This window comes from Arachis hypogaea, chromosome 18 (assembly GCF_003086295.3).
Source record: "Arachis hypogaea cultivar Tifrunner chromosome 18, arahy.Tifrunner.gnm2.J5K5, whole genome shotgun sequence".
In the NCBI taxonomy this organism is placed as follows: domain Eukaryota; kingdom Viridiplantae; phylum Streptophyta; class Magnoliopsida; order Fabales; family Fabaceae; genus Arachis; species Arachis hypogaea.
In genome coordinates, this window is record NC_092053.1 from 28,356,756 (window position 1) to 28,378,905 (window position 22,150).

Consider the following 22,150-nt stretch of genomic DNA (forward strand, 5'->3'; position numbering starts at 1 on the left):
TATATGTAGGTGAATTTTACATATGGAAATTAGCAGGCAGAGTGCGTGTTACAATATGTAGGATGCGTATTAAACACATGTCATTATTATGGCAACACACAAAATACGTATTAAACACGTGTTAATATTTTGGCCAACACGCACATATTTTCTTTTAAGATTTTGTTAGGTAGACAATATCTTTTGTGAACAATATAAACAATAGGCTTTAAAATTGATCTAATAAAATAAAAATAAACTACACTCTCAAATTATTCACCTAAATTTTAACATTAGGATAATTATCTACACACCTAATGAATTGAACATCCGATATATCAATTATTTACATTGTTTAGTATTTTAATTGTCTACTTATACTTTTTCTTTTTACACATCTATAAAACTTTAATATATTTCAAATATCAATATTTCAACCAAACTATTATTTTTCTCTCTGTATTAAAAATAATTTCTGTTAATGGCTTTCCTGTCCGAAAATAAGAAAAAGAAAAGAAGATAGACCAGAGCAAGTGGTAATGAAAATTGAAGAAAATGAAAAAAATGAGAGCACAGTAGTAAGTAGTACATGACAATATCACATTACAACACTTAACTTACACAGTTACACATAGTCACATGGGAGATGCGTCTGTAAAAGAGAGAGAAACAAGGCTTATGCGTTGCGAGATACACATATTTTAGAGAGAGAAAGAGAGAATAGAGACTTCTAGAGAGAGAAAGTGGGTGTTTTATGTCTTTTTTGGGTTAGACTCTTTTTCCATATCTGTTGCAGTGTGGTGTGGTGTGGTGTGGTGTGTGGCACTGTGTGGGTGAGTTTCCCAAAGCTCTCTATTCTGAAAGGTGTGTGGTGTTGTTGATGCAGCAGAGGGGCATGGAATAGAATGAATGAAGCCATGGCATCCCTCAATTGGTGCTATTTATTTGCTCAGAGACTTTCACCTGCTTCTGCAGAAATTTGAGGAACCCTAATTTCTGATTGGGTTTCCTTTTTCTTCTCCCATTCTGGTGGGTTTCTCTTGGGCTTTAAACCTGAAACTGTTTTTTATGCATATTTGGTGTTTGTTGAAATGCTTGATTCGTTTTCATGGCTCTTGGGCACAGATTATGAATTTCATTGAAAATCTGAGCTTGGTGGGTCCTGATCTATGACATAATCTTAATTCTTAGCTCTTTTGCTTTGGATTTATGCATTATCATCCATTTCTGGGTCTAAATTTTTGTTCTGTGTTTCAATGCTGCTTATTCGTTCATGCATGTTGATTTCTGTGTTTTCCTTTGCAATTCCGACTCTCTCTCTCTCTCTCTCTCTCTCTCTCTCTATTGAATGCTTAATTCAATTAATTTATTTGTTATTCAATGTAATTTTATTTTACTGTTTTAAAAAAAAGAAAAGAAAAAAAAAAAAGAGGAAAAGGATGAGGTTCTTGTCCAAAAAGATTTCCAGAACTTTAGTCGTTGAAGTTTGGCGACAACTTCAGTGTTGTATGTCATAATGTCTAAAGAAAATGTCGTTGTATATGTGTAAACCATGAAAAGTTTGTAGGATTTAGGATTTTTTGAATTTGTATTTTGATTTCATTCGGATTTCCCATTTTGCATGTTTTCGGTTCTGTGTTGCTTGCTATGTAATGTTGCTCAGTTTAATGAAACTGCTTTGCTAATATAACCAGAAAAAAGTTTATTAGACATTGTTGTCGTGTTTTAAAGACCATTCCCCGCAACTTCCACGAGGGAAACATGATAAATACTCTGATTTTTTAGGAAGAGTACAATGGGTGAATTTCCAGTTAATGGTTTTGAAGCGAACTCTAATGTTGAAACATGAAAGCGCTGTTGCATGAAAACCGTAACATGTCTGATCCTCGTTCCCTCGGTTAAATGTCATGTTTGTCAGTGAGAATCTTTCTCTATATTGAGAAACACTGTTGCATTAAAAATAATGTGTCCAATTTCCTATCCACTGGATTGCTAATGAAAAATTGTTCTAAATTGGGGGAAAGAAAATGTTGCTACCGAATTCTGTCAAAAGGAGGAAACAATCATAATACCAAATTGCTCTTAGGGCAATGATGTTAGTTCATCAAAGAAAACAATCATAATTCTCACTTATACTCCAACTTTCTACTTAGTTCACTTGGGAGGAAAGGAAAAGACGTACGGCGGAATAAACATACCTACTTGATGATTTATTTATTTATTCTCATTACATTACAATTTCTATTTAACAAATTTCTGTCTACGGATGACATATGGATGACTTCAATATAGAAGCTAAACAGTCTTGGATGTTTTAGTTTTGATTTCCTTTTCTTTTTAAATTTATTTATTTGTTTGTTTAATTAATAACTGCATCTTGTTAGTTTAATAACTTACTTCACTTTCTTATGCAGATTATCAGGTCTTTGTCTTTTTATTTGTCAACCAAGGTTTGAAATGACAGAGTTTGTAAAATACTAGTTTATAGCTGAAAAAATGGCCAACTTCTTCCTTAGGTTGTTTACAAAAAGCCAGAGGTAGCTTCTTAATGTTAGCAACATGTAGATTACCAAGAGCAGTTGCAAATAAAGTGATACTGCATTAATCAGCACAGATATCAACCAGCAAACAAATGGAAGGCTTATGCGAGGAGGGATCTAATGAAGAAAGACAGATTTTTACTGAGGTCTTTTCCAGTAATGGCATTTTTCAGTCTAGTCAGAGGTGTCTTGTTTCTGGAGTTATCAACTTTGAATGTGAATCTGCAAAAAACACTTTCAAATCATTCTGCTCTAGTAATGAAGTTTCAGCTGTACTGCGCTCCTCATCTTCAAGATTTAAACATCCCGAGGAGGACCTTAATGCCATTCAAGATTCCAAAGAGACTGCTTTGGGGTGTGTGCCAAAGAGTTTCACATGTGAAGATGATCAAAATGACGAGGAAATGAATGTCAAGCGAATGAAGTTTTCTTTACATGAAACTCCTAGTGGTAGATCTGATTCAGAAAATGTTTTGAATCCATCAGAACTTTCAAAAGATACAGTTTCTAACTTATCTCATGCTGACTGTGATAGTGAACCCATTGCTTTTCATTTAGTTGAATCATCCAAGTGTGGTGTGATATCTAGTAGCTATCTGTTGAAGCATAATGTGTTACAGAGCAAACCAGCGGCTAAGGGTGATGTAGATGCTACAAAATGTAAATCAGCAACTGCAGACAGTAATGTTGCAAAAGAGGTGATTGTAGGTAAGGCAATTGCTTCTCCTGCTTCCCAGGAGAGCTTTGCAAACAGGCTTGTGGTTACGACATCATCAATCAGTGCTGTGAATCCTTTACATCCTGAAGAAATGTCAAAAGACTTCATATCTTCTGACATGGATATTTCAGATTCATTATCAAAGCTGGACAAAAAGGATCCTCGTACTTTGCTGCAGTTTCATATTTTGCAGTTGCTTACAGCAGCAGGATGGTCAGTTGAGAAGCGTAAACGCCCTAGTAGGCGATACATTGAGTCTGTTTATAGGACTCCAAAAGGAAAAACTGTCCGGGAATTTACGAAAGCTTGGAGATTATGCGGTCAGCTTCTGTCTGTTGAAAAATGTAATTTAGCATATGAAGAATGTAAGGAATGGAGTGATATTAGTCAATTTTGGTCTGATTTGTCCATTGCACTGATAAATGTTGAAAAAGGAATGAACCAGTTAGAGACTGCTTCTATGTTGGCTTATCAATGGTGGCTTTTGGATCCTTTTGTAGTAGTAATTTTTTTTAATAGAAAGATTGGTGCGCTGAAAAAGGGAGAAGTAATCAAATCAACTCGAACTTTAGTTTCGGGTAACAGTGCTCGTAAACGGAAATCAGATGAAGATATATATGTTGTAGCAAATCCCAGCAGCATAGAAAATCATTGTAGAAAAATCTCTGTAAACAGAAGCAGTATGGATCTAGTTTTCTCACCTGGTTATGGATTAGATAGCAGTGGCACTCAGCAAAGTGCTTGCTCTTTTGATATTCTTACAAGTTCGGGAAATTCAATACAGATGCTTGAAGGGTCTAAAGTAAATGATGTTCACCAGGCTAACGTTGGAAATTCTCAAAGGGTTGATGAAGATAATGGGATTGAGGGAGATGTACTATTGGAAATGTCACAGGAAAAGAATGCATCTGAATTAAGCCATGCCCTGGTTCATTTTCATGACTCTGAGGCTATTCAACAGTCTAATTATAGTGATGGAGAGGGCAGGAAAATCTCAACAGCTTCTGTATCTGAGACGGATAAGACATGCTCTGCCACTAGTGTTATTCTTAAGAAGAAAATGAGGAGGAGGTGCAAAAGGGTATCTCAGATCAAACTGAGTATGTTATACCGTAGTGACATGGTGGGCTCAACTGTTACTGAGCAGATGCAATCACTGAATGGTGGTCCAAGTGGAACTCAGTTTGGGTTGGAAGAGGCTCACGATAATCTAGTAGACGATTCAGGAACAAAAAGAAGCTGCAGGAAGTTATCATCTGTCGGTGCATCCCAGCATATTAGGAAACCAAACTACTCCATAAATGGAATGAATAAGTCCAGTAGATGCCGGATTAAAGATGATGATCTGTTGGTCTCAGCAATATTCAAGAACAAGGATTCTGGCCAAAATATGATTCGGGGCAATTCTAAAGCAAAATCTGGCAAATTGAGAGGCCGGAGAAATCTTAAAAGCCAAAAGGGCAGATGTCGGTTGCTACCAAGGAATCTTTGCAATGCAGGGAATCACAATAAGGATGGCAAGAGGTATTATTTGGGGTCAAGGACAGTCTTGTCCTGGTTGATTGAGAATGGTGTGATATCTATAAATGATGTGATTCAATACCGAAGCCCTAAAGATGATGTTGTCATTAAGGATGGTAGGATTACCAAGGATGGTGTTGTGTGCAAGTGTTGTTCTAATGTGTTTACATTATCAGAGTTCAAATTTCATGCTGGTTTTGCACTGAATCGTCCCTGCTTGAATCTTTTCATGGAGTCTGGTGAGCCGTTTACACTGTGCCTCCTTCAAGCTTGGTCTTCTGAGTACAAAGCCAGGAAAAGTCAGAATCAGGCTGTGAAAGTTGATAATGATGATAGAAATGATGACTCATGCGGCCTATGTGGGGAGGGGGGTGAGCTGATTTGTTGTGATAACTGTCCGTCTACTTTTCATCTGACTTGTTTGTCCACTCAGGTATATGTGCTTTCTGGAGTAGGCTAGTTTCTTTCTTATGTTCCCTAGTTTTTCATATTGTTTTTTCTGCTACTTTTTAGGAATTAGACTTACTATCCTTTACAGTTATTATTTATATACATACTATATATGTAGTCTTTTACAATAGCATCATACAAGTAGTACTGCCCCTTCCTTTGTCAAATTGTGGTAGAAGATTACTTTTTTTTTCCTTGTATGGAGTCAGGAATGTTTATCTGTACTTATTGCTTGAAAACTATAGTAGATTGTAGTAAGGGTTTTCTATGGTTAGTGGATGTTCTCTATCACTTCTATGAACTTGACTATGTGGTCAAGAGTAAGGTCATTTTGTGCCCTGGTATATACTTTACTTGCAATTTCTTGTTCAATAGCACTTAAGCTATGCGCTTAATTTGTTTTGATTTGGTATGGAGATTCTGTGAGCATATTCACACTTGACTTTTTGACTGTATTCTGGCTGGGTACTGGTCAAGTTTCTTTTTTATGTTATCAGGATTTAAAGGCGTGTATTTTTGTTGTTCTAGTCTGCCCTTTTTTCTTGTCCTCTTTAGATCTTGTTTATATTTTGTACTATGTGGATGTCGTTATTGTTGGAGTTCTATCACCCTACCATGAAAGAATGATGACTGTTTCTTGTACATCAGGAGATCCCTGATGGCAACTGGTACTGCACAAATTGCACTTGTCGGATATGTGGAAATTTGGTCATGGACAAGGAGGCTTCAGATGGGTATGATTCATTGCAATGTTCACAATGTGAACATAAATGTAAGTATGCCCTGTGCACATTGCATTTATAGATCTTGTTTATTTGACTCTCCTTACACTCCAGAATGGTGGGTGATTGGATGCCTCATTCACTCAGATCAATGTTTATGAAGAAGGATTTCTCTTGGCTGAAAGTTTATGCACTTTTTCCTTTTTGGTGCTTCGGTAATGATTTTATCAGATTATTATTAACATGTATTTGAACAGATCATGATAAATGCCTGAAAGAAAGAGATAAACAAGAAGGCTTTCTTCCAGATACTTGGTTTTGTGGTCAGAGTTGTCAGGAGGTACTTACTAAATTTTTCTTAAGAAGTTTCCAGGCTTCCGTTTGAAATTGATTTCTTGAGGCAGTGGTGTGGGGTGTTGGCGCAACTACTTATTATTATTGTTATTGTTATTATTATATACTCCGTAGAGTAATTGGGAATTATTGTTGGGGAAATGGCATGGTTTGAAGAAAACTTTGGAGGATGAGTGACTCAGTAACCAAGTGAAGTAAGTGAGTGTGATTGGTTGGTGAGTGTGGGGTGGTGGTGGCAACTGTCCAGTGTTTTGGGGGGGGGAGAGGTGGCACTGTGGTGATGTTGGAAAGAGAAAAAGTGATGATGAAGAAGAATTGATGATTAGAATAAGGATAAAATTGAAAAAAAAAAAAAAGAGTTGACTAACTGTTGACCATAAAGAAATTAACGGTAGGGGTAAAATTGAAACTTATCAAAAACTTTAGGGACAAAATTGAAATAAATTAAATGTTAAGGGTAGATATTGATATTTAGATTGAAACATATAAAATGAATCTTCAGCATATTAATGCGATTCTTAAACTGTACTTTCTAACTAAAATTCAGAGTCATCCTTATTTCAAATTATTCTATGGTGATTATAATTGAGAGCAATGTGCTTGATTCTGTTTAAATTTTTCCATGACTGTTGCTTTGTTGCCTTTTATAGTCTTACAATATCAGAATGAATTTGACAGCTTTCAAAGTTATATTTTTCTCGAAATTTTACATTCTTCCTTTCTGGGGCTTATCCTAGTAGATGCCTGTTTATAAGTGAACTAGAAAAGTGAAAACCTTTTCAGTTTCTTGTAAAAGATAGACAAGTCTTGTATGTAACATAAATTTCATGTTTATGCTAGTATTTTGACATTTATGCAAATAATAATAATTTTTATTTGTCAGAGTTGCTTTTGCTATATTCAACTGGGAGCTTATGCTTGTTTTAACATTAGGATCTTATCCATGCCATTAAGAGAAATTCTCTAGGAGTAAATGATCAACAAATTTACTGATGAATGTTTTTGCCTGCGTGATTGAGATGCTATAGATAATGGTATAATGGATTGCATTATCCATTAATTCCTTCTGTGCTGGTTTTATTGCAACAGTTCTATCTTACAGCATGACTGCATGAATTCCTTGTACACTGTAATATTATTTTCTATCCAAGGACTTGACACTTGGAATTTGCAGGTATACTCTGGTCTCCAATCTCAAGTGGGGTTAGTTAATCATGTTTCCAATGGCTTCTCATGGATGCTTCTTAGATGCATCCATGATGACCAAAAGGTTCATTCTACCCAGTGGTTAGCCCTGAAGGCGGTGTGCAATACTAAGTTAGCTGTAGCGCTTACTATCATGGAGGAGTGTTTTTTGTCGATGTTGGATCCAAGAACAGGCATACACATGATACCCCAACTATTATACAACTGGGGGTTTGTTGTTCTTTCCTATGACAATTTTGCCTTGCCTCAGCAACTCTTTTTCAATGCCTCATCTTCTGAGGTTCTTTCATTTTGTTTTCCTTACTCCCTCTGTAATTGTCTTTCACTTTTTGGGTTCATTGAAAAATTAATATTTCTAGACATGAAAGTGACACTTATTTTCAAACAGAGGGAGTATCTTCTATTGCATTTTAGCTTATTCCACCTAATGGGATAAGACTTTATTGTTGTTGCTGTATCTTCTATTGCATTTTGATCTGAAAGTTCGCATCTCTAAATTTCAGGTCTGATTTTGCTCGCCTGAATTTTCAAGGGTTTTACACTGTGGTATTGGAAAAGCAGGATGTGTTAACATCTGTAGCATGTATTAGGTAAAACATATAATATAGATATTTTACCTTCTGGAATTTATGGCAGGTTTTGTGCTATTTAGAATACAATTCCTGACACACACTTATGTGGGAGAATCCAAGAATCAAGTTCAACTACTTTTCTAATATCAAATATGCAAAGCAAATTAGTGGAATGCCTTTTAATTGTTCTCCAGCTTACCCTTCCAGATGATTTACTAATGAATTAGGTTATTGTCAAAGCAATTTTATTCATTTGAGTTGCCATGGGTGTATAATTGCATCATAAATGAAGGGTTTCTCCTTTGCAGGGTGCATGGAACTACAGTTGCTGAGATGCCTCTCATTGCAACTTGCAGTCGGTTTCGTCGGCAAGGAATGTGCCGACTCCTTGTGAGTTCAATTGAAGAGGTATTATTTGCCCGAAGTTTTGTATCTATCCAAAATTTTTATTAAAACAAAAAGTTATGTTCCAGTTTCTTCCTTGTTGGTTTGCATTCTTTAGTTTGAACATTCCTACATTCCTCTGTTTGGCATTTTTTAGGACTTTTGTATTTCTAACAATTTTTTTATTAGCAGATGCTAACATCTGTCAAGGTAGAGAAGCTTGTGGTAGCAGCAATTCCAGATTTGGTTGAGACATGGACCAAAGGATTTGGATTCACACCTGTGGATGCCGCCGAAAAGCAGAAGTTCAACAAAATCAACTTCATGGTTTTTCCTGGAACAGTGTTACTTGAAAAACCCTTGTACAAGAAGGAAAGACCCGAAGGTATTTTCATTTGTGTATATTTATATCATGCTATGATTGTAAAATATTATTAAAATTCATTGTTGTCAACTGAAACAGGAATCTGTTATGCATCAATGATGGCAGCAAATGAACCAACCAAAGTAGGTATCAGTACCGAAGACATGGCCCTGGATAAATCAGCACTAGAAGATGTTGGAGACATTGCTACTGACGACGTGGGTGCTGATAAGTCAGAGACTGAACTTGAAGGTAAGAATCACAGAGACACCATTGCTGACAGGGAAACCAGCAGAGATGATAACACTCAAGCCATCAACAACGACGACACTGGATTAGACGCCACAAAATCAACAGAAATTAGTAGCTGTTTTGGAGCAGAGATCATCCCGGTAATGGTCTCGGACAAGTCTGATAAATTGTGCGGCGGAGACAGCATGCTCGAACTGAGAACGAGCAGCGAAATCCAAACGGTGTGTAAGTTGGGACAGCAATCAAGTGAGGACTGTAATGTAAAGAAAGACGGTGCTGAATCAGGTGTATTAGTTATTGAGGAAAAGGATGTCAAAGTAGGTGAAGTTCAGGAAAATGCAAATGTGCAGGGTAATTTTTCAAATTTGTCCTGTAAAACATTCGTGGGCAGCAATTTTGACATTGATTCTAGTATTGAACGATCAGGTGAAACTGCTCTTTTTGGAACATTTGCAAAGTCTGCAAGTTGAATGATGAGTTGAAAGAAAATAGATTTTTTTTTTGGTGGAAATGGTGTGATGCTCATAATTTATGTTTTAGCATAGAGTATAAAGAAAACTGTGTTTTTTTTTTTTCCTACGGTATTCCTCAATCCGACAAGTTAGTGATTAATTCGGAGTTCTATTTAAGGGTTGTTACTAGCCAATGGGTGGTTGTATGCATAAGGCAAGATTTGAACTTCTGATTCTTGTTTAAGCTGAGCTAACTATTAGACCAACTTAAATTGGTTATTAATCAAATGAGTTTATAATTGTTACATAAACTTTGACCATAATAATTTATTGATATATTATGAATATATTGTGAAAATTTAGGGTTGGAGTTTATAAACTAATAGAAGAAGTTTTCTTTTTACTTTTTAGTTGAGTTGGATGGAGCTTTTAAGCTGAGTTAAAAGACTACATTAACTATGTTTGGTGTATATTAGAAATCTATTATATTATATATTATATAAAAATTAGATTTTTGTATTTAATGATGTTTCTGAGAATTTATTTATTTATTTATTTAATTTATTGAATATAATTTATTACGGTGAATTAATTATATCAACTAATTAATTTTATTAGATATTTAAATATCACATAATTTATATCAATCAATTAATTGTAATTTATTATATCAATTATTTTAATTTAGAGTAAAGTATCGTTTTTGTCCCCAACGTTTGGGGTAAGTCCCAAAGTTGTTCCTAACGTTTCAATCGTCCTATTTAAGTCCCTAACGTTTCAAAATTGACTCAATATTGTCCTGCCGTTAGGGATCCGTTAACAGAATTGACGGCGGGACAAAATTGAGATGATTTTGAAACGTTGGGGACTTAAATAGAACGAAAACGTTAGGGACAAAAATGATATAAAAATAAATTTTAATTTTATTTTATTTTTCAATAATAGTAATTTTTTACTGTACATAGTATTTAATTATTTTTTAAATACATCTAAATAAATTATATTTAATCACATTACTTTTATTTTAAATAAATTAATTTTTTTATAATTTTAAAAAATTTTGATACATTAGAGACAAAAAGTATAATTTATATTTTATTGTATATATATTTTTTTTTCTTTTCTGCAAGTTTATATACTAGTCATTCTACAAACATTTCATGATAACTAAAAATCTTTAAGAGTAAAATTATAAAAAAAATTAATTTATTTAAAATGAAAGTAATATGATTAAGTGTAATTTACTTAGTTGTGATTAAAAAATAATTGAATACTATTTATAGTAAAAAATTAATATTATTGAAAGATAAAATTAAAATTTATTTCTATGTATCATTTTTGTTCCCAATGTTTTCGTCTTATTTAAGTCCCTAATGTTTCAAAATCGTCTCAATTTTGTCCCGCCATCAATTCTGTTAACGGATCCCTAACGGCAAGACAACATTGAGTCAGTTTTGAAACGTTAGGGACAACTTTGGAACTTACTCCAAACGTTGGAGGCAAAAACTATACTTTACTCTTTTAATTTATTAATTTATAAAGTGTATAATAAAATAAATGATTTATTACTTAGCCAATGACTAATAACTCAAATGGCATAGTCTCCCCATACTCAATTAAGAGGTTGCGGGTTTGAGTCTCCTATCTTTGGTAAAAAAAAATGATTTATTACTTATTTTAATTGAATATAATAAATACAAATTAATTTGGTTAAGAAAATCATTGTCTCCTAAAAGAGTGTTTTTCTATTTATTTTTTTAATTCATTAAATCCAAACAATTATAATAAATTAATGGTTTAATTATTCCGTTGGTCCTTATAGGTTCGCAAAATTTCCAAGGTTCCTATACTTGTTTCCTTTTAATTGGGTCTTTGTACCAATTTTTTTTTAATTAGGTCCCTTTTGGTAGTAATTGGCTTAATTGTATAGGGACCTAACTAAAAAAATTTGGTACAAAGACTCAAATAAAAGAAAAAAAAAGTGTAAGGACTCAATTAAAAAAAAAATTGGTGCAATGACTCAATTAAAAGGAAAAAAAAGTATAAGAACCTAATTAAAAATTTCACGAAACTATAGAGACCAACAGAATAATTAAACCTAAATTAATTATATCAACTAATTAATTCAATCAACTATTTCCTGATATTTTTTTTGAATTCAAAAAATCAAATCAAATCAATTATTCTAATTATTTGTACAAACTAATTGATTTGATTAATTCTTAAAAATATTTTTATTTATTTAAATACATTAATTATAACTAATTAATTATTTAATTTTATTAGGATAAATATCAAATTCTATTCCTAATATAAAAATATAAAATTTTATTCCTTCTAATTTTATTTTACCACTATAAAAAGTCATATATACTAGAAGAGAATCTCATTTTTTTTACCAATTAATCTTTCATGTATGCATAAATAAAAAAGCTCTATGTTTGAACCTACTTAAGTCATTTATCTGTTTGTGGAGTGTATTATAGTGTGAAATTACTTTTAATTTGTGTTGTGGAATGGTATTATGGTCTAATTTGAACTTTTACTTTAGAATTGTGTTATGATTTTATCTCATCGTTTTCTCTCGAATATCAAGTTGACGTATTTTTATTTATTATTATTGAAATGGATGTGATATAATATTTACAAAGAAAAATCTCACACCCAATTCATTTATTGTAGTCTATCTCTTCTATTTCTTTTATTTTCTTCTTATTTATTTAAGTTTTTTTTATTATGAATTTTATCATTTTTATCTTTTATACATTAATTTATTGTAATTCTTTACAAGCATAGTTGTCAGAACCGAATCCGTAATTAAACCGGTTAGACTACTGGATCATTGGATTATTGGTTCAACCGATAGATCACAGATTGAACCGGTTGATCCGGTCCTACATAAATAAAAAATATAAAATAGTCAAAAACTTAAAATTAAAATTTAAAACACATATCTTCACTAACATTTTAAGAATAATCAAACTATTCTAAAACAATATAGAATAGAAAAAATAAATATTTTATTATTTTTATTCTATCATAAATATTTTTATTTTGTTTTTATATTAAAATAACTATTATTTTTAAATTTTAACAATTTATTAATTAGTTTATATCTATTATACTATTATATATTACAAGTATTTATTGAAAAAAATAATATTAATAAGTATTATATAATTATTAAAAGAAAAATAAGTGAAATTATAATTATTGTTAAATAAAGATATAATTAATTTATGAATGAGTGAATTTATAACAAAAATTAAAATAAATTAAATAAAAATAAATTATTTAATGAAAGATATCTATATGTATTATAATTTGTAATTATATTAATAAGATGCTTTACAGCCCAATGGCTGTCAATGGTGCTGATATTTTAAATTTCAAAATCAGAGGATCATATGGTACACACGCGTTAGAGCACAATGGACTTGCAGAATGCTGGTACGTCATAGGTTCGCCCTCCGAGCAATTTGTCAGACCAAACTTTAACAGTTTAACGGGTTTGACCGATTTGTACCGATTCTTCACTGTAAATAGTCTAAGCACCAAATCAGACCAGTATAAGATTCGTTTTACCGGTTTTCTTATTGAACCGACCAGTCTGACTCGGTTTTAACAACTATGTTTACAGGTTACATATTAAGTATTTTCAATGTTAAAATCATGTTCTTAATGTGCTTAATTTTATTGATTTATTAATCATGTGAAACCAAATTTAATTGTTACCAATACTAATATCTAATAATAGAAAAATGATCAATTTCTTAATTTTATTTTTATTTATTTTACGATGAATCAATGACATTGTGAAGTATGAATTGCTAGAATAGGTATCATTTTATAAGCGTAAATAATTAGACAACGTTAAACAAACCTTATTCCACCAGAAGATTCATCTTCTTTTTCAGCTTTAAATTAACATTCCTGAAATGATAATAGCACATTTAATTTTATAACTCAAAAGCATTGGCAAAGATCGTAACATTCGTTCTTTCATGGGTAGAAATCTCAATTTAGTTTTAACATACTTTGGTGATATGTATATAATTTTTTTAGTTCATAAATGAAGATAAGAAATCTTAAAATAAATTTCACAAGCTACATATTTTAAAGAAATAAGACACCACATGATTTGATGACATGATACAATAACAATAATACTAATATTTTTAATACATTAAAATTAAGTTTTTTTCTAAATTAATGAGGATGAGGTGTCATGCCTTCATAATTTTTTGTTCTCTCTAATATGAATACATTCTTATTTACTATTAATATTTTTTATTTTTTTAATTTCTATTTCTGATATTTTCTAAAATTTTCAATTTTAATTATTGCTATTTAATTCACTAATTTTAGATAATTAAATTTATTATAATGCTAGCTAATCTTCTCTATATTAAATCAATTAACAATAAATACCATTTATTAATAATAAATTATAAATTATAAATTTTATTATTTATACTTGCTAATTCAATTATTTTCTATTCTTATTCTCACTTATTTGTATGTAAAGTCTTTTTCATAATAAATTTATTATTGTCAATCCTCTCTATAATAATAATAAAAACATGATCATTTATCAATTGAGTAATATGTGCATCAAATCTCCTTATTATACTACTAGGGTATGTCTAAAATGAGCTCAATAATTATGTGTTTATTTTATTGAATAAGCCATACTTATATAGACCATTAGATTTTATTAGATGAAAATCAAAGGCTAATATAAAAGAAAAGTATTGATGGACTCTAATAAATATAGAATATTCTAGTACATAAATAAATGCTTTATATGACAATATTTTAATACACAATAATACTTTAAACGGCAACAAAATCTTTTATTCTTAAATAATTAAATATAAAATATATAAATACAAAATATATGAGTATTTTTTATTTATTAAAATTAATTATTATACAAATTTTTTTATAATATTAAAAAATTATATTAAAATAATATTTTAAATTATTTTACTGTAACAGATTTAATATGTTTTCTTATTTCAATATTTTTATACGACTATAATTATTTAGTATATAAAAAAATTAATAGATAGTATATATATATTAAGAAGATTATCACATATTTTACTATATAAAAATATAAATTTTTTGTTCTAAAAAATATAAAATAAATAAATACAAAACAATATAAGTTCTTTTATTCATTAAGATTAATTATTATGCAAAATTCGTTTTATAATATTAAAAAATTATATTAAAATAATATTTTAAACCACAAAATAAAAATATAAAATAATTGAAGTTTATTTTATATTACTTGACAAATAATTAAATTATTATATTTAAAATTTATTAACTAATTATTTTGTTAAATATATTATTATATAATATAATTTTTTATCAAAATATTTGTAAAAGTAAAATTTATTTAAAAATTTATATATAATACACGAAAATATTAACTTTTTATTTAGGTATGTATTTAAAATTATATTATTTATTATATTTTTTTGAAAAATATTAAAAAAATAAAAAATTAATATTTTTATGTATTATATATAATATTTTAAATAAATTATATTTTTTAAATATTTTTATCAAAAATTATATTATATAATAATATTTTTAATAAAAATAGTTAGTTAATAAATTTTGAATATAATAATCTAATTATTTGTCAAGTAATATAAAATAAAATTTTAATTATTTTATATTTTTATGTTACAGTTTAAAATATTATTTTAATATAATTTTTAATATTATAAAAAAAATTTCATAATAATTAATTTTAATAAATAAAAAATACTCATATATTTTGTATTTATATATTTTGTATTTAATTATTTAAGAATAAAAGATTTTGTTTCTATTTAAAGTATTGTGTATTAAAGTATTTCTATTTAAAATATTATTCTTTTAAATATGAGAAGAATATTGTTTTTATTATCAATTCTTAATTACTTATTTTAACTCAATAAATTTAATTTCTATTAATTAAAATTAGAAATTAATTCAATTATTGTTATTTAATTTATTCTTTTTAGGTAACAATTAAAATTATTATAATTACTGCTAATCTTTTCTATATTCAATCAATTAATAATAAATATCAATAACTACTAAATGTATTGTAATTTTTGCTATATATTTAAGCATGTATATTTTTTTTGAAAGTCATAACAGGCTCAACACACTAGGTGGAACATACAAATAGAAGATAAAGAAACGTAGCACCTCCTATGTCATCTCCGGCATGGCCATCAACGACATGAGTTTGTTTCATACCATTCTTTGGATCTATGGAAGGATCTATCAATGCATTCCACCACCACCGTTGTCTTATTCTGAAAAATAAGTTCATTCCTACACAACCAGATATCACATATCACGGAGAAAAATCCCAATAACCATGTTTTGCGCTCCTCTTTCCTCAACGGCATCGTCCTCCAACTCTCAAAGTGTTCTCTGATGGACCCTGGGATGCACCACACCCGCCCCGCATGAGTAATCCATGCGCACCATATCTGCCAAGCAGACTTACACGTAACAAACAAATGTTGCACAGTTTCAAGTTTTTTGTTACACATGACACAAATATTATCATTCTGATCAATAATTCCAAATCTGCTCAATCGATCCTTTGTATTTACTCGGCCTACTAGCACAAACCACGTAAACAACTCAACTCGAGGGGGGCACTAGTCCTTTCCAGATTCCATTTGTGTACTTGTATCTAAGGATATCATCTGTCAAAGTATGTTCCTGCAAGACCTGCATAAATGAGTTAATAGTATAAATGCCTTCCTTGTCAAATTTCCACACCACTCTATCTTGTATATTTGCTATCAACCTTACATCGTGCAAGATATGAAGCATTTGATTCAAATTATCAACCTCCTATTGCCGGAGTTCTCTCCTCCATTGGAAGTTCCACACCCACTCTATCCCATCCCAAAACCCACAGTCCCCAATTACGGATCCTTTGTTATTTGAAACCAAGAAAAGTCTCGGAAATGAATCTTTCAACTTCCCTGACTGTAGCCATCTATCCTCCCAAAATCTGGTCAGTCTACCATCTCCTACTTCCATAGCTAGTCCATCAATCATCTTCTGTCTGGCAGTGTGCTCTTTTATTTGTAGGTTACATATGTCTTTCCACGGGCCCCTTTAGCTGGTAAAACTTGAGTAGATAGCAGCTGGCTGGGGATCAGGTTATTGCACGAGCACACAACCTTCTTCCATAATGGGCAGTCTTCCTTAGAGAATCTCCACCACCACTTGAACAATAAGGCAGTGTTGCGAATCATGGCATCTCCCACACCTAGTCCTCCTAGTTTCTTTGGTGCTTGTATCAACTCCCACTTTACAAGGGCCAGCCCAGCTCTTCCATCGTCCTTCCCTCAAAAGAACCTCCGATGCAATGAGATTAATTTTTCCGCTACTGTAACTGGCATTTTGTACAAGCTCAGATAGTAGACCGGTAGGCTATTGATTACAGACTTGATGAGGACCAACTTTTCTGCTTTACTGAGAATCTTTACTTTCCATAAACTAAGTTTCTCCTCTACTTTATCGATAACCGGCTTCCATATTTTTACCAGTCTTGGGTTTGCACCTAGATTAATACCCAGATACTTCACCGGTAGAGCTGCCGCCTGGCACCCTAGTAACCCGCACATCCGATCCACCCACTCCTGACTGCAATTTACCGGAATCAAGCTGGACTTCTCAAAGTTAATGCTCAACCCGGAAATCACTTTAAAACACCTCAGTAGTCTCTTGTAATTTCTCACTGTTTCCTCCTCCGGTGGACAGAACAATATAGTGTCATCGGCAAACTGCAGATGCGATAACTCTATATTATCCTTTCCGACTAGAAGAGGGGAGATTCTCCTGTTTCTTACTGCCTCCCCAATCATCCTATTCAACACATCAACAACAAGAACGAATAGGAAGGGTGATAAAGGATCACCTTGCCGCAACCCCTTTTCCATCTTGAACGGTTTCGACGGTGACCCATTCACCATTATGGAGATAGATGCTGTCCTCATACATTCTGTGACCCATGCTCTCCATCTTCTGCCGAACCCCATCTTTTCTAGCACAATATCAACAAAGTTCCACTTGACTCTGTCATAGGCCTTTTGGAAGTCCAATTTGATGATTGCTGACGCCCTTCTTTTCAATTTCAACCACTGTACAGTTTCACGTGCTATTAACGCACCATCGTGTATCTTCCTGCCCTTGACAAAAGTACTCTGTGACTCCCCAACTAACCCTGGCATTATACTCCTCATTCTTCTTGTCAACACTTTTGATATCACCTTATAAATGCATCCAACCATACTGATTGGTCTAAGATCCTTCATCTCCTTCGCACCCACAAACTTTGGCGCCAACGCAACCCACGTGACATTGGAGTCTGCTGGCAGCCTTGCAGTCTGAAAGAATGTCATCACAGCTTTAGTAAATTCCCCTATAATCTCCTCCCAACACCTTTTGATAAATTTCATGTTATATCCATCACTTTTCGGCGCCTTTGATGATTCGCAATCCCAAACTGCATCCTTCACCTCTTCCTCCGACGGTAACACCTCTAACGCTTGAGCTTCCTCCGTCTCCAACTGGTTGACTTGTCCATCTCGAAAGCTGATATTCGGCGAAGCTTCCTGTTGGAATAGTTTCCTATAGAAATCTTTGGCGGCGACCTTAATTCTTGCATGATTTCTTACCAATCTCCCATTGATTACTAAAGCCTCTATCCAGTTGTTTCTTCTTCTTGCTGATGCAATGTTGTGAAAAAATCTTGTGTTCCTGTCCATCTCCTTGGCATGGCGAGATCTGGACATTTGTTTCCAGTGTATGTCTTGCCTCGTATACCATACCTCACAGCATCTTACTAGCGCCTTTCTTCTTGCTTCTACTGTATCATCATAAACCCCGGTACTGACCATATCGTCCACTTTTTTTTATCTCATCCTCAAACTTTTTTATCTTCTCCGGTATATTTCTGAAATGCTACTTGTGCCATCTACCCAGCGGTTTTGACAATGCCTTCAGCTTATTCAGAAACTGTGCATCTCCCAACCCCCTCCATTCTTCCTTCACCATCCTTAGGAAGCCGTCGTGCGTGAACCATGAGTCTAGGCTGCGAAATGGTCTTGGGCCCTGAATCATTCTTCTATCTTCCACTATCAATGGACAATGATTTGATAGACCTCTCGGACCTCCTCTAAGACGAATATCCGGGTATGCGTCCAGCCATTCCAAGCTCACCAGAATTCTATCAATATGACTACAAGACTGGCCTCTAAACCATGTATACTTACGATCATTAAGTGTCAAGTCCACCAACTCCATATCATTTATCCATGCTTTGAAGTCTTCAGCAGATGCTGACAGGCTAGTCGCCCATTTCCTCTCATCTGTATGTACAATTTCATTGAAATCCCCATGTAACAAAACGGAATTTGACACAACCCTGTAACATAACTTAATTCCTCCCATAGTAACAGTTTTTCATCGATCTCTCACATGCGACCCATATACCAGACAAATAGCACAGTGGAAATTATCTTTGGTCATCACTCCTTCTACACATAACCACATATCTCCTTATAACAATTTATCAATTTAAAAACAGAGTCATCCTATATTAACAGTAACCCTCCTGATGCTCCAATAGAATTAACAGACTCCCAACTAGCTCTATCATTACCCCAAATATTTGCTATATCAAAATTATTCACATTCTCTTTTTTTGTTTCTATCAAACCCAACATATCTAATCTATACTTATTTTTGAAGCTTTTGATCATATTCAATTTTGCAACTCCTCTCAAGCCCCTAATATTCCAAGAGCTCAAAATCATTTATGAATTCTATTACACACCTGTTTACAAATTTTTGGCCGACTTCTTCTGATTTTCTCTTTTTGCTTCGACTGCCTCCGTTTCATAGCTAATGCTTCATTCTGCTCTTGAAGAATCGTCATAATATCTTTCTCATCACTGCACGAAATTGCACCTGATTCAACCGCCAGTTTCCAAGCCTCTTTATTCTTCGCCATTTCTTCTTCCCGGCTCTGGATTTGGTCGTCTCTGCATAGCGCTGTGCCTTCATTCATATTCGCCCCTGTGTCACTCTCATCCTCTACCTGGACTTCCTGTTCTGTTGCTTGCCCATCACCAGATGCTTCATCTAGCCCTGCCTGCATGGTCTTGCCGACTGCGCCCCTGGAACCCGGTCCCTCATGGTGTTCTTCGACCGGTTCTCTTCGGATTCCTTCTCGATCGTTCAAGTACATTGCGTCGCTGGGCTTTAATCGCACACCCAGGGACCTGTTCTTGCTTCTCATCGCCGCATCTAGGGATCTCATCTGCAGAGCACAAAGCCGGTTCATCAACTCCAGCAACCTGCCCACCAGTCGCCGCATCCGAGTCCACCTCCTGATTGATTGTAGCTGGATCTATCAAGATTTCTTTCCCATTTGTTTGTGCGTAACCACTGCCCTCATAATGATTATTTGAAGGCTGAATATTCCATTCATTCAATTCAGAGGCCAAGATTACTACTTTACCCTTGTCTTGTAATTTTTCCAATTGTTCCTCCACCATAAGCCCCGCCGCCGGATCCCATCTGGCCGCCCTCGGCTCAGCGCCACTTTTGACTGCCTCCCTTAAATCAACCTGGTGCCTATCTTCTGTGACCTCTACCTGCTCTTCTCCTTGGTCAACCTTTGTCTCCGGGAAACATTCTTCCCGATATACCTCTCTACCAACCTCTTTCACGAGGACATCAAATCCACTAGCCCCAATGGTAACATGGATCCACTCGTTGATCATATTGAACATGCATGTATCTATTAGGACGCGGCCAACACTAAACGAATTACACGTTTCTGTTAAAGTATCGCACTTTACCACTTCACCCCATTGAACTCCTAAACTTGTAAAAGTCTCCGTTGACCAGGCATGCAGAGGTACACTATAGCATTTCAGCCATATTCTTATAGTCTCGCTCCTTTCGGACTCATCCCATCTCCATACCATATAGAACAATTTTAATAGATCGTTCATTCTGAATGTGTAGACTTCTTCCGCATTAGATAATGTGTCAAATGTTTTTATCGTTTTTTACTAACATGTATATAATTATTACTATATATTTAAACAAACATTTTACAACAATGATTATAATATAATTCTTACAATTATATCATTATGGACAATAAATTAGGATTCCGGCGGCTTTTGCCACTTATGATCAGTGTTCACAAGAGCGAGACGGTTCAATGTCTTACACAATGTTCAAGCAGCATTCTTGCCGGAAGGATTTTTTAGGAAGCCCAGACACCTACCCTCATTTTGTCTGGCTTTCTGGCTCGGGACTTAGCCATGTGTGGATCGAAATGGTCTCGCGAAGCCGGTCACCGGTAGGTCTAAGAACGGATTTCAAGCTTGATCGCTTTTTACATATCTATCATTATTTTGGACCCTAAAATGAAAAGAGACATAGACCAATCCTGAAAACTCAAAGCGGACAGAAGAGATAGCTATGAATGAAGCGGAAGACAGATGAGCGGTTTGGAGGCTGATCCTGCTAAGGTGAAAGCCATTGTGAGTCTATGTCGTCACCCCGTAACCTCAAAGAGTTGCGTAGTCTGCCGGGCCGGCTCCAGCCTTTGATCTCAAAAGCTAGAACTCGATGTCCATCCTTTTCCCGTCAAGACGCGAACTTTTATATATATATATATAATTTATCTATTTAGATATTTAAATATTATATAATTTATTATAATTTATATTAATTAATTAATTATAATTCATTATATCTAATTAACTGTTTAATTTATAAAGTGTAAAATAAAGCTACAAATAAATATTTTGTCAGATTATATAAATATTAAATTTTTTATTAAATAATTTTTTGATTATGATATGATATTATATATAACTTTTATTTTGGTAATTAGATTTTAGTTGCTAAACAAATGTTATATTTTAAATAATTGTACATTTTTTTGTTATTTTTAAACTTATTATATATTTTTAGGATTTTTTAATTATGTTTATTTTTCTAAAAGATAGTCGTTATTAGAGAGTAACTAATGTTTGTGATAGTCTAAAATTGACTAAATAAAAAATATAATGTTAATACTTTGAGTTTTTTGAGATATCAACCTTGAAGTAAATATATATGATTATGATTGATGATCATAATTGGAAGTCTTTATTTAATTTCAATTTTTTATAACATGTTTGCCTTAAATTTTATTTCTTTATTGATTATTATTTTTTTATTGTTGTATTTAATTGTCATTAGATTTTATCATTTAGAATCTATGACTGAAAAAAAATTAGGCACATATCCAAAAGAAAGGAATAAAAATTATATTTTTTAATAAAATATTTATGTCACTTTAGTTTTTTTTTTTAACACCATATCTTTTTTTTTATCATTAAAAGTTTTACACATACGAAAAAATGGTCAAATTACTAAATATATTATTAAAGGCAAACTATTAAATATAAATTTTTAAAAAATATATAATACTTAATTAATTACCATAATCACATTTAAAAATATCCAAGTTATTTTTATATAATAAAAGTGGAATACTTTAAAAAATACTTTTATATATTTTACTAACAA

General features: G+C 32.6%; 1 protein-coding gene across 2 annotated transcripts; it reads left to right on the forward strand.

Annotated features, from left to right (window-relative positions):
* Positions 1-471: 471 nt before the first annotated feature.
* LOC112771219 (increased DNA methylation 1) lies at positions 472-9,573 on the forward strand. 2 transcript variants are annotated; one of them, XM_025815888.3, is made up of 9 exons: positions 472-1,008; positions 2,394-5,191; positions 5,857-5,980; positions 6,188-6,270; positions 7,459-7,700; positions 7,994-8,080; positions 8,371-8,470; positions 8,639-8,831; positions 8,910-9,573. In XM_025815888.3, exons 2-9 carry the CDS (start codon positions 2,612-2,614, stop codon positions 9,530-9,532), a joined length of 4,032 nt encoding a protein of 1,343 aa, XP_025671673.1. In that variant the 5' UTR covers positions 472-1,008; positions 2,394-2,611; the 3' UTR covers positions 9,533-9,573. The 2 variants fall into 2 exon arrangements, with proteins under 2 accessions (XP_025671673.1, XP_025671675.1); XM_025815890.3 differs by having other exon boundaries at positions 5,860-5,980.
* The last annotated feature ends 12,577 nt before the right edge of the window (positions 9,574-22,150 follow it).